This window comes from Xiphophorus couchianus, chromosome 9 (assembly GCF_001444195.1).
Source record: "Xiphophorus couchianus chromosome 9, X_couchianus-1.0, whole genome shotgun sequence".
NCBI lineage: Eukaryota > Metazoa > Chordata > Actinopteri > Cyprinodontiformes > Poeciliidae > Xiphophorus > Xiphophorus couchianus.
Window position 1 is genome coordinate 20,930,108 of NC_040236.1, and position 13,775 is coordinate 20,943,882.

At 40.3% G+C, this 13,775-nt stretch overlaps 1 protein-coding gene across 2 annotated transcripts; it reads left to right on the plus strand.

Moving 5' to 3' along the window:
* Nucleotides 1-290: 290 nt before the first annotated feature.
* usp46 (ubiquitin specific peptidase 46) lies at nucleotides 291-12,200 on the plus strand. Of its 2 annotated transcripts, XM_028028477.1 has the most exons (9): nucleotides 292-652; nucleotides 4,876-4,956; nucleotides 6,323-6,536; nucleotides 7,891-8,129; nucleotides 9,719-9,795; nucleotides 9,888-9,971; nucleotides 10,146-10,343; nucleotides 11,252-11,330; nucleotides 11,398-12,200. In XM_028028477.1, exons 1-9 carry the CDS (start codon nucleotides 617-619, stop codon nucleotides 11,497-11,499), a joined length of 1,110 nt encoding a protein of 369 aa, XP_027884278.1. In that variant the 5' UTR covers nucleotides 292-616; the 3' UTR covers nucleotides 11,500-12,200. The 2 variants fall into 2 exon arrangements, with proteins under 2 accessions (XP_027884279.1, XP_027884278.1); XM_028028478.1 differs by lacking the exon at nucleotides 11,252-11,330 and having other exon boundaries at nucleotides 291-652.
* Nucleotides 12,201-13,775: the final 1,575 nt, after the last annotated feature.

A 13,775-nucleotide genomic window follows, 5' to 3' on the forward strand; every position in this document is an offset into this window, starting at 1 on the left:
CTCCCGTATTAGATTTTAAACATTTCTACTTGATTAATTATATATGAGAAATGAAAACCCTTTGACTATATTAGTTATTTAATCATTGGGTTTTTTTTTTTCTTCTTATGATTATTTCTTTGTATGAACGGTGCATAATTCGCTTTCCTCAAATAAACTACATGTCCCTAGATCAATATTTTCAGTTAGTTGATGGCGATTGGTTGCAACTCAGTTAAACTTCGCCGTGCAGCTCTGTGTATGGTCAGGCTGTCCCGTCAATCAAACCTGTAACTCTGGACCAATCAGCAGCGGGGCTTTGCTCTAGTGGGCGGGACTACATCACTTCCTCGCGCAGTGGGATAATTTTCTGGTCGCTGCTAGCCCGTAACTTCTCCTCTCCTCCGGACGCTGTCAGTTTTTAAGCTAAGCTTCCTTCAACATGTGTGCGAGGATGAAGCCGTGTGGACGGTGAGCGCGGCCCTCGGCTCGGTGTTTCCCCGGCTGCATGGTGCTCTCCGACGTCCGGGGTTGCGGTTTGGCCTCCAGCCGCGGCTGCGAATGAACTTCGTTTCTCAGCGTCGCCCAGCTCTGTTTATTTTATAGAAATGGCGGTGTGGGGGACACTGTGAACTAAATGACTGTCAGAAACATCGCCTCCATTTGTAATATGGTGAGTAAACCTCCGCGTTGTTATTGATTGGTTTGCAGCAACAGTTTTGAACGGGGATGTTTGTGGCTGGATTGCCTCCCACCTGCGCCCGGACCGGGACTCCTCACAGGAGGATGCACGGGGTGTCCACGGGGGGCTTCTTTAAACACCTCTGGGTCTTGTTGTTCACACAGGCCACGGACACCAGACCGGCGTGTTCCCACAGAGTGGGGTAATTTGTACGTCTGTCAGCTGTGGCTGACAGGAGAATGAAGCCGCTCCTGAGCCCCTGTCAGCTTCTCGGTCCTGGTTGCATAATGTGGAGCTGCAGCAGAGAGCAGGAGTCTGCACTAATCTGTGTTTAACGTTGTGTTCATGGCTGGAGAAGAGTGGGGAAGAACAGACTTAATGCCTGTGTTAATGCCACTGGCCCCTGCTTTATTTAGACGGGTCACTGATGTCAAAACCCGCCAGTATTAGTCTTCTCTGAGCTCTGCTTTTGTGCACTGTTATACTTTATCCCTGTACGACTCTGAGCATTGTGCTTGTTGTGTAGGATAATCCAGTGCAGGTTTGACTGATCCATGTATTGCGGGGTTTAATCTGTGGAGGCTTGGAGTACCAAAATTGCAGTAGAAATGTCCTTTACATCATCTTCTTTTTTTCTTTCTTTTTTTTTAAAATCAGAGCCAAACTTACACAGAAGACAAAAAGATGCCTGTAAACGTGGTTTAAAGAATGAATATTGTAACATTTGACACATCAAAAAGCCATGAAACACCCTTTGATCTAAATGCAGATGTGTATCTTTGCATTTCCAAAACCAGAGGTGTACAGTGGAAGTAATTCGGCCATTTGATTCATTTGTTTTGGAGCAAATGCATCTGAAGGACGCAGCTGGTATAAAACAACTAAAAACAAATGTTTATGTACAGTAAACGTATTTTGTCTTGATGTGCTATATCCAATGATACCAATCACTACAGGACAGCTAGGATTACCAAATAATGCCTGCTTCACAAACGCCACAATAATGAGAGAAAACCACTTGAGTTTTCAAATCACTTTCTACAATAATAAAAAAATAATAATAATAATTTTCACAGTATTTGGTAGAACGGTCCTTTAAACTGTATGACCTTGGTCAAGGGTTGTGGGTTTCCCTCCAAAAGCTTCTAACAGTAGTTTGAAGGAGTTCTGATCCATTCCTCCTGACAGAACCAGTGTAACTGAGTCTAGTTTGTTGGCCGTCTTGCTTGTACACAAATACTTTTTCTTTTTTTTTAAACTGCCCACAGTTTTTCCACTGACGTCATTGTGGTGGTCTCTTCAAAACGCTGATTTTGTTGTCCTTAAAGACACTTTGTTGCTAATCTGGCAGCGTGCTTTGGGTCACTGACCCACTTCTACCCAAAGCTTTCATTTAGCGGTTGATGTCTTGACGTGCTGCTTTTATATTTTTATGTTGTTTTTTGAACTAATGTCTTCATCCTCACTGAGTGGCATCCAGTTTTCATCCAGACCTGCTTCATTACTGATTGTTCTACAAGCTCTCTGTATTGTACATGTAATTGATTTTCGTTTTTACAGCAAATGACCACCAGGGCAGGCTACCTAATGTCTGCTGATTTTGTAATACGTTAGTAATGTGGTTCAGAGATATATGACCGAATTTTTAAAAAGATATTTAGTTTGATGGGGTGTAGGAAATATGCTTATGTTTGATTGGCAGGACTGATGGGATTAAGCATGTTCTTTATGTTGATCAATAAATCTTAATAGATGTTCAAGTGCTGGTCATTTTATACATTTTGCAGTTTTTAGTGACTAGTACAGATGTTTTTGGGGTCCAAATTAGCGCCAGCTTTGTCAGGATGCTTAAGACTTTCATCAGTTCCTACCTTTTAAAATGTGAATCTTTCATACCTGCTTTAAAAAGCATTTTTTATATTCTCCTCATGGTCTACTGTAAGGAAATACGGTTATATGACTCCATTAAATCAACAGGAGGTCACCCTGATGTTTTGGTTTGATCAGGCATCATAATCTGTCATATTTTCTGTTAGTAGATGGAACTGAAAAGGGATCTGTCCCAAAATAAATAGGCAAAGTTTTCCACTAATAATATGTAATTGTACTCAATTGTACACTTCAACCAAAACTAAACTTGTAAAACTTTCATGTCCTTCGTTTACTGTCCGCTGTGACTGGTTGTCAGAAACAGTGTTCATGTTCTGCATGATAATTGAGCTCAAGAGTGGACCTGTCTCATTTTGGGCAGAACATCAATGAAAATTTGAAACTTTAGTGTTTTTTACTTTTTAGATCATTCTTGTGCTCATTGTGACCAATTGTAAAACTGAAAGCAGTAATCATTCTGGTCTAAAGTGTCAGTAAGAGTTTAATTCCACACAACAGAGCCTGGGTCAGTCTTTTCTCCATCTCTCATAAATGTTCTGTATATATTAGCCGGGTTTTTAGGTAGAGTTAAAGTACGCATTAGCAGACCTTCCTGTTATGATGGGTGCAGACAGTTTGCCGTTCTGCGTTCGTGTTCTGGAGGCGGATAAACGGACAATGGGGCATTCAGACTGAACTTTGACAGAAAGAAATGAAGGCCAATAAAAGCCAAAGACATCCCCAAACTAAACTGTCCGCTGTGTTCTCTCAACAAAGCTGCGGTTCATTTGGAAAAGCTTTGAGCTCCTACAAAAGAAAAGGTTGTGACAGGAGATAAGTGCTCCGTCTCTGCAACCAGGAGCTAAATCCTCCTCACTTTTGACATGACTCTGCTTGTTTAGAGCGTATCTGTTTTCGGCGTTGAAAGACTGTGCTTTTCTGCCTTTATGATGGATCCTTTTTAGTTGTTACACTTTATTATCCTCTAGGAACGCATCGAGCCGCCTTTTTTCACTTCCGATACAGATACCTGATACAGTTTAGTATCGGCTGATGCCAATCTGATACAGAAAAACAGCCCTGAATTGACTTAACTTTTAAACATAGACATAAATGTGCTGAATTATACATTTATTTGGTTGCTCTTCCCCAGTATAGCATACTTAAATACACACACAAGCTGGGTCAAACATGTAAAAACAATACGCCTTTAATCTGTTAAACCAGTGCAATTAGGAGCTTAACAACTAATCTAAAATAAAACTCAAAAGCAACAAGTTGACTACCTTGGTCAGACATATAAAAATAAACTGCAACAAGCCTTCCTTGAAATTAGAAATTTTTAATGTAAAATAAATAATAAAGCATATAATTAGACTGACTAGATTTGCCCTTTGGAGCTGACACATTGTCACACATACCTGACCTAAGAAAAAAAAATTTCAATATCCGGACCGAAACAGATATTAGTATCGGATCAGTGCATCTGCAGTTTCCCCTGCATGTAATCGATCATGGCGAACCGAAAAGCCTGTCCCAATAAATTTTGCTGGACGATAAATTGTTCCAGAAGTTATTGCAATAAACAATAATATTGTTGTTTTGAGACCATTTTTCAAAAATAAAATTATGGTAATGGCATAATAATAATTCAAGAACACATTCAGAAATGTGTTCTTTAGGTTCTAATGAACATTTAACACAGGAAGACATTTGAAATAAAAATAAATAAACAAAATAACAAATAAAATTAACTTTGAAGTCTGTGTAAACAAAATTGTCCTTCAAAATAAGGGCTAGTTGAGACCAAAACACCAAACTGAAGATTTTTATCATCCAGTTTTTGGTAGAAAGAGAGAAAAAAAGAAATAAACGATAAATCATGCCAATGTGGAAATTATTGGGTTTTAATTTATCAATTGACTTATTGAATATTGTGACAGGCCTGACCAACACCACCGGCTCCTGTCCGGCTGTGTTGCTGGCTACTGTGCGCTGCGCCGCTTTCAGGAGTAAAGTTAAACTACAGACCGCAGTCCGAAGTAGAGAAAAGGGAAAAGAAGGGCACCTAAGGAAGGTTAAATTGGCTGCATTCAAGCCTGTGAAAACAATCCTAATGTTAACCTCTGCTGCATTTGAGTGACCGTAACGTACGTACATTTTGAAGGCTGCCTCATTATAATATTTAATCAGCAGCATTGTGTAACCCGCTCTCGTGCAAACAACCCGTTACCACGGTTTTAAAAGTTCCTAGAGGAAACCCTGACTGCAGTCGACCAGCATGCTGTCACTTCAAGGCCTCCAGCCATGCTGGCGATCCTGACAGCATGTTTTTGCTCCCTCAGGGCACCAATGCCTCCGCTCTGGAGAAAGACATCGGCCCAGAGCAATTCCCGATCAACGAGCACTACTTCGGATTGGTCAACGTGAGTTTCACTAAATCCTCTCATGCATTCACAGCACTCTTTGCCAAATAATACCGGGGTCTTATTTCAAAACAAAACGGCGAAGGGGAGTGAGTCACGTCTGCTTTTGGACAGCTGGCGTTCAAGGTAACAGAGCTGTTTGTTAATCACGGGATGTCCTGCATCTTTAACGTCTGTAAACAAACACGTTTCCCGACACTTCCCACTAAATACGGGACCTTGCAAATAATCACTCTCATTGTTTTTCACATTGTGCCCCGTTACAGACACGAATTTCTGTGTTTTTTATTTTTTTTATTGGAATTTAAGGTAATGGACCGACACAAAGTAGTATATAATTATAAAGTAGAAGAAAGACGAAACATGATTTTCAAAATAAACATCTATATTTCTCACTGATCAATCCCCAGTCAGTCACTTGTACTGTAACTCCAGCTGTGGGACCTTTTCACATCCACATTCAGAAATTTTCACCTGTTCTTCTTTCACCCCCAAAGCGAGTTCAGATGTTCAGCAATTTCAGGGTATTTCTACTAATTCTTAATCGCATTCAGTTGTGGACTTTGACTGGGCCATTCTAACCACAGATGTGCTCCGATTGGAACCGTTCCTTTCTATCTTTAGCTGTGTGTTCAGGGTTGCTGGAAGGGGAACTTCTTAAGAAGTTTTCTTTCTGCTCCTTCCATCTTCCTGTCAACTCTGACCGCCAGCATGATGCTGCCACCACCATGTTTAGAGTGGGAATGGTGTTTTTAAGGTGATAGCAAGGATAGAAAGCTACATTTTCTCATCTGATCAGAGCATTTTTTTTCTTCCCTGCTTTCTTTCTTTGCTTGTGTTGTTTTTTTTGTTTCTTTCTTGCTTGCTTTACTGCTTTCTATTTCTTGGTTTCTTTCTTTCCTTGTTCCTTGCTTTATTTGTCTGTTTCTTTATTTGTTTCTTTCCTTTATATGTATATTTTTCTTCCCTTTTCTTTGTTGTTTTTTCCTTTCCTTTCCTTTCTTTGTTTCTTCCTCTCTATTATTCTTCCCTTCTTTAAAAAAAATAGTCTAATTTCTTTATTTGCCGCTCCTTCATAAAGGCCAAGTGTGTCTTGTGAAGTTGTCTCGCTGTAGATGTCAATAAGTGGATCTGGACTTTACTTAGGAGTTTTTAGGCAGATGTGGCTAAATGCAAATGCATGCCACACTTTTTAGATGTTTAGATGATGAAAAGAAAACATTCTGCTGTATTTTGTGTTGGTCCATCACATTAAATCTTATTAAAATACATTAAACTTTATATGAATACACGTGTTGCAGGCTAAGAGTACACCTGGACGATGTCGTAGTTCTTGTTTTGACTCGGCTCCTCCGTTTCTCCCCAGTTCGGGAACACGTGCTACTGCAACTCGGTGCTGCAGGCCCTCTACTTCTGCCGGCCTTTCCGGGAGAACGTGCTTTCCTACAAAGCCCAGCAGAAGAAGAAGGAGAACCTGCTCACATGTCTGGCTGACCTTTTCCACTCCATCGCCACGCAGAAGAAGAAAGTGGGGGTCATCCCGCCCAAGAAGTTCATCTCCCGGCTACGAAAGGAGAATGGTGAGCGTGCCATGGCTGACTAAAACACACAAAGTCTTTCAATCGGATGAAGGCTCCTCCACTGTGTGGTTTGGATAGAGCCGGAGGTTTCCTGTTCTCTTAACGCAATACGTGGAGAGCTCAGGTTTGTGTTGTGTGTTTGCAGCCGTTTCAGCTCTAATGTAATCTGAATATTTAGGGTGAAGGGCATCTGCATGTTGGTGTTAAGGTCGTTTAGAGCGGGGCTGACAGAAAACCTGATTGTTCTCTACTGTCCATATTCAGGAAGGCCTTTATGTATGAGTGAACAATGTGATCTCTGTCTGGGCCCAGCTTTGGTCAGCTGCCTCCTCTGTGGAGGGTTTTTTGTTTTTTTTTTGCCCTGCTAAGCTTGTCTCCTCCACTTCTCAATTTCACCTCTCACATTATGCATGAAAACAGGAGTGTGTACAGGTGCTGTATGTATTATCAGCAGAGTCTGCTGACTCTGTTTACTTGGCCTACAGTTTCAGAAGTCAGAAACTGTTTTTTTTATAGAGAGGTAGAGTAAGGAGTAGCAGTACTAACGCTAATATTATTACATCTATAGGTGACTCACATTGTTAAACACTTTTCTTCCCTGCTGTTGGAAAAAATTCTGTTTGGATTTATGATAAAGTAGCAAAGAGAAAAGGTTTTCATTTGTCTACATGTTTTCTTAAAATCATCATATCTCTATGTGCCTTGTTTCACATTAATGCTTCTGATTCTCTTGTCCATATTTACATTATTATGTTTTGCATTTAAATGCCCAGCTTTGCCAACATATAGCTAAAAAAATTTTAGAGCAAAATTTTTAGCTCTAAAAATTTGGAGCTAAATATTTTGGAATAATTAGCTCTAAAATCGATATTGGCCATTTTTCAACATTTTGATATCAGTCCAATTATTAAAACGGTCCTAATATGAACAACCAATATTTACCTTTTTCTTGTTTTTACTTTGTTGCCACCTGTTTCTGGTCATTTTTTTCCCTAAAAGTGTCACAATGGTAGTGAAATATATCCAATATTTATATCAACTATCGGCCACAACAGCAATTTTAATATCGGATATTCATCAGTGCATTCCTAGAATAGTCCTTTTATTTTTCTATTCAGATAAATATCACATTGCCAAACATACACACTGATCCCTTTTGGAATAAAACTGAAACCAAAATGGGCCCAAAAACCAACCAGTTTCATCAGAGGCTTGCAGACTGTTCTTGCAGTATGAGGTCAAAATAAGGGAGGAAAAAAAATCTCCATTATAAGATCAAACTGCACACATTTTGACCCACTTGTTTCTGTCTGAAAGCGATCTTTGTTCCCTCCCCACCTTCGTCTCCCTGCAGATCTGTTCGACAACTACATGCAACAAGATGCACACGAATTCCTCAACTATCTGCTGAACACGGTGGCGGACATCCTGCAGGAGGAGAAGAAGCAGGAGAAGCAGAATGGGCGCCTGAAGAACAACGGCACGGCTGTCACCGCCGAGGCCGAGATGGAGAACAAAACGGAGCCCACATGGGTTCACGACATCTTCCAAGGCACACTGACCAATGAGACGCGGTGCTTAAACTGTGAAACAGTATGTAAGAGCAGAGCTTGTTTTATTTGTTTCTAATGCTGCACGGTTTTGTGTGTGTGTGTGTGTGTGTGTGTGTGCGCGCGTCACCCTAAATTCGGAGGTGTGATCTATAGAGGCTTTATTTACACAGTTCTGAGGGCGAGCAGAAGGCCAGGTTGCCCTGAGCAACCCCTGTAAACACCCAAGACTCTGCCCTGTGTTAAGGCAACACTTCCTCTGTGAAATACACATTTAGGAGGGGCAACATGGAAACACTTTTCCACGCATCCTTAAAAAGCCTTAAATTCATGTATCTAAAATTAAGGTCTTAAAACGTCTTAGATTCTTTAAAACAATGTAAGTTGGTCTTAACTATGTCTTGAATTTTGTTGAGGCATTATGATTTAATCTTGGATATTCTATGTAGTTTTTCTTTCTTTGAGGGACTTCCCATCAGGCAACAGTTCAGCATTTTCATTGCGTTCTGTGACTCGAGGCGCTTCAGGCTAACGCTAACTAGCTGCTAATGTACTCTTGCTAGCTAGCTTGGTTTCTTTTGTCGATCATGGATAAGTGCAAATTTACCGCCAAGTTGGCTGGACGAGGGTCATCAAGTACCAGTCTTACCTATTTGAAAATGTTTTGAATTTACCAAAATCAATTGTATTTTATTTATATATATTTTAAGTTTATTAGGGACAGACAGAAATCAACATAGACAAACTGAACAAAACAACAGTCCCATATTTGCATGGGATAGACAGGGTTTCCCCCAGAAAACTTGCTAAGCCCGGTGGTCGGGGCGCCGAGGCGGTCCACCGGTGATCCACCGTGTTTTTGTATTAAAAGATGTTAAGTAGACAGGAAAGGTAAATATATTACAGGGTAATTATATGTTACGGGAAGACATCGCCGGTGAAACAATATTTAAACCCACAACTGGTCTTAAAAACAACAACTCAAAAAACACAATTAAAATGAATATTAACTATTTGCACTTTTATTTAATCCAAATTAAGTCAGCGGCTCCCATCAGGCACCCCAGGGCTTCAGGGGCCCATAAATGCTAATATTTTAACACAGACCACAGATGCATAAATGTAGCATTTGTTTATTGAGATGATGAATGCTGCTAAATTTGATTTAATGGTTTCAGCATACATAAATTAAAATATTTAAATTGGTTAACATTTATATGTAAGATTTTAAAGAGCTGGCAAGTTTACTATGTAAAAGTTCAAAGAACAATATTCATAGTTAAATTGTTTTGTTACCATAGCAACAATCTGATGCTGTGAGTTTAGTCTTTGAGTTTGACCTCTGTTTGTTCACAAATACAAGTTAGTAAACTGCAATTATAACTGATTATCTTTTTAGGTTGACCAATTAAACTAGTCCCCCTCTCCCAGATTTCACTAAATCTGACACAGAAGATGCTAGAGGTGCTGATGTTTTTAGCTACAAGAGGGGCCCCTAAGTCAAATTCTTCTGTTGCAATTCAAGTCTTAAATTTCATTCATAGTGGTCTTAGAAAGTCTTAAATGGTGGGACCCTGTCCTCTCTGAGTCTATCAGGCAAAGATTCATTGGCGTTTTATGGCTGTCTTGCAGGTCAGCAGCAAAGATGAGGACTTCCTGGATCTTTCTGTGGACGTGGAGCAGAACACATCAATAACACACTGTCTCAGGTAGGTTAGGTTTATCACACACTGAATCCCAGCTGAAGAAGCAGCTTCAGCTCAGATTAACAGAGCCTCCGGTGGCATGCTGTCTCCTCCAGGGACTTCAGTAACACAGAGACTTTGTGCAGTGAATACAAATACTACTGTGAAACATGCTGCAGCAAGCAAGAAGCACAGAAACGGTCAGTGAAGTCCGCACTTTAAAGCATTCTCACTTCCGGAAGCATCTTTTTACTCCATCACATAAAATCTCAAGAAAATGCTTGGGGTGTGTGTGGTCTTAAACTGTATGTGTTAATACCTTTGCATAGCGCCGTGCCTAAGATGTCTCTCTAAGTCTGCCTGTTACTCTGCAGGATGCGAGTGAAGAAGCTTCCTATGATCCTGGCGCTACACCTGAAGAGGTTCAAGTACATGGAGCAGCTGCACCGCTACACCAAGCTCTCCTATCGGGTGGTTTTCCCTCTAGAGCTCCGCCTCTTCAACACATCTGGAGACGCGGTAAACCTGGACCGCATGTACGACCTGGTGGCAGTGGTGGTTCACTGCGGAAGGTGAGGTCCGCCCATCTGAAGGAGGCGTTTCCATTAAAAATGTTCGCAAAACTCTGTCGATATTCCGCTAATGTCAAAAAAATCACAAGTTCGTAATTGCTGTGTTTCCATTAAATAAGAACCGCAATAAAAATCATGTGAATAAGTTTGTTCACGACATTAAAAACCAAGCGGCTCCATCATGCTCCTACCACTTCCCGTTGTCTTCTTCCTTTTTCTGCCAGGTTGTTGATCACATGACTGTGGTGCGAAAGAAGTGTTTCCACTGCACTTTTGCAGAATACACTAATTTCGATACAGACGGAAAACCACCTCATCCCTGCGAAAAGATTTTTTTTTTGAAAACCCCAGAATATTTTTTTTAATTGCCATGTTTCTTTTATTCAAAATTACTTTTGGAATTCCAATTTGAACGTTTATATTGTCCGTGGAAACGCAGTTATTGTGGAGAAGGGGTCTGTCTGCATCTTAGATTGTCAAAATCTTAGATGTTACTTGACTTTTAAAAACAAAACGACAACTTGTAATTTTTGATAAACATCTACTTCAGGTAATTGACAGTACATATCCTTCTGTCTGTTTTAGGTTTTAAATGAAAGAAAAACAATATATTTGCACAGGATGGATATGTTTCCTTTATGTTGGATGTTGAAATTTCTTTAAAAAGTACATCGTTTCTAATTTAATGACAAAACAGATTAAAATGAAAAGGATCTAAAGCAATATCACTAATGTTTTTCTTTCACATGGAGAAAAAAAATACACAGGTAAAATTAGCATTTGTTATCAAATTTGTATTTAAAACATTAGTTGATTTATAATTTTTTTTAGAGCCACTTGTGGAGTTTCGGCAGCAGTTTCTGTAAAATTCAGTCCCGTTTTCTTTTTCTTTTTTTCTGTGACCTCAGCGGCCCCAACAGAGGTCATTACATCACCATAGTGAAGAGCCACGGCTTCTGGCTTCTGTTCGATGACGACATAGTGGAGGTGCGTCGCCTTTGTCCGTCCGTCTGGGCGCTCTCTGTTCTGATCACCTTCTCCCCGTGTCGTGCAGAAAATCGACGCCCAGGCCATCGAGGAGTTCTACGGACTTACCTCGGACATTTCCAAGAACTCCGAGTCGGGATACATCCTCTTCTACCAGTCGAGGGAGTGACGCCGGTGCCGGGTCGGCGACTGAGAGAAGACTGAGTTACTTTTTATTTACTTATTTAGGATAAGAGACCCAGACGTTCCACATCCACTCCCTGCTCCTCCCCACCTCTCTGACATGTGTGCCAATTCTCTTCTGGGTGTTTTTCTTTTTCGTTTCGTTTTTGTTTCATCTCTCCTTCTCCTTTAGTCTTTTAGTCACCTGCATCTGGACTGCACTTTACTAAGGAAAAGCAAAAACGCTCAGCACCGTGGCGTTGCTGCTGGGAGCCGCCTGCAGACGGGGAAACCTAGTAGCCTGGGGTTCTCCTGCAGACGGTGGTCAGGAACTGAACCATATCAGATTTAATTATGTAAGGTCCATCATGTGCCACCCAGTCATGTTTCCTCTCATTGGGGCTATTTCTGTTCCCTATTTTTCTGCTACTTTTAAGCGACTGGATGAAGCTGGAGACAAACACTGTACGATCTGCAGAGAAATCTCAACCGGAAGCAATATCTGAGCATTAATCCGAAACCACCGAAGCTGTAAAATATTAGCCAACAATCAGAACCTTCGACACTAACTGAGCCACAAACTCTAAACACTACACCTGCTTTTTAGAGACGCGCCAATCAGGCGCTTCCGTGCCGATACCGATCAGCTCTGATCCGCTGTTGACCAAATCAAATTTTGTGATACAAGACTTGGGAGATGTTTAAAAAGGAAAAAGTGGGCTGCAGATTGACAGCAGTTTTGATTAACACAGAAAATGAGAGAACTGTAAAATTATCTCCATTTTATTAAGCTGAAAAACAGACATGAGAGTGGTTGGTTGGTGTGTTTTCGAAGCTAGAAAATACATTTATTCAGAGATTAGAGCTGATTAACAGAGAATTGCCTGATTCTAATCTCTGGCCAACTGATTGGTGCAACCCAGATTATTTTCCCATCAAATGGATGCCTGGAATTGGCTGAATTTTAGTTTTTTTTGTTTGAAAAGAAACCAACTATTTATTGAATTTATTATATTTATTATGTTGGGGGGGGGGGGTTCATGCTGACTGATAAATGATGGTGTGTTGCCTAGGCTCCCTGTAATATCTAACGTGAAGCTTGTGGGTAAAAAAGACAAAGTCAGGAGACACATTCCACAACGGTATAACCTCTTGATGTGCAATATGTTATGTTGGTAACAAATGTGGAGAAGATGGAGCATTTGCATCTTTTTTTTTTTTTTTTGGATCAGTAGCTGATTTGTTTATTCGTTATATATATGAAATGTAAAGCGATGACATATCCCGGACAAATGAACAGAAAAACAAATTTGTTCGGGATGAACATAGTGGACATGAAAAAGCAGCAACAACCTGGTTGCACAAATGTGATCACACCTTAAAGCTGTACTATGTAACTTTCATTAAAAAAATTTTTAAAAAAACATTTTTTTTTTTACATATTTGTTAATTACAGTTAGTTTGGGAACACAGCTGAGCTTGCTATGAATGCTAAGGCTAGTTAGCGTGGCCATCATGACGGCAAACAGTTTTTCAGTAACTGTAAAAAATATCTCCGACATTATCACATTTAGCAGCGCGTCAGCTGGTGTGATTGGCAGCACTAAGACACTCCGCCTGCCTCTGATTGGTTGTTTCTGACGGGGAGTGTTGCATTCTGCATTGAGAGGAGGGGGATTTTTTTCAGAGATTATCTATCTCATACTGACACTTTAAAAAAAAAGTAAACATTTTATTTTATTTTTTTAAATAAAAGTTACATACTGCAGCTTTAACTCCTATACTTGATGATGCACCTTTTGATTGAATTCAGACGTTCAGCCTTCTTTGACAGGAGTTTGTAGGCATCCCTACATCCTGACTTGGCAATACTTTGAAGAAAAGTAACCCCAGAGTATGATGCTGCCACCACCGTGTTTCACTCTGGACGTTGCATCCTGTGGCTGAAAGTTCACTGTTGCGTTCATATTTGGGAGGACAAAAAAAAAGTGCAGTCATCGTCATTCCCCACATTATTTCTAGTACTTATGACTGTTTTCAATGTGCCACTTTTTTGTACCTCCTGCTGACTGGTGCCTTTGTACAATTACATAATTTGTCATCCTTTGTTACTTCTGCATTTATGGAAGGAAATTCGAAAGCTGAAACACTTTTCAGCTTATTCTGATCCAACAGGTGGCAGACGAATCAAAGACGAAAGCTGAAATGGAATCAAAAGATGCTTTCATTAAGCTTTAGATTAAGACCAGGCGCATATTTGCAAACAGGTTTATGAAAGCTTTT

Coding starts and splice junctions, on each gene's coding strand:
- usp46 (XM_028028477.1), top strand. CDS start 617: ATGACTGTCAGAAACATCGCCTCCATTTGTAATATG. Junction 9,796..9,887: donor TCAATAACACACTGTCTCAG/GTAGGTTAGGTT, acceptor TGTCTCCTCCAG/GGACTTCAGTAACACAGAGA. Junction 10,344..11,251: donor GTGGTGGTTCACTGCGGAAG/GTGAGGTCCGCC, acceptor CTGTGACCTCAG/CGGCCCCAACAGAGGTCATT.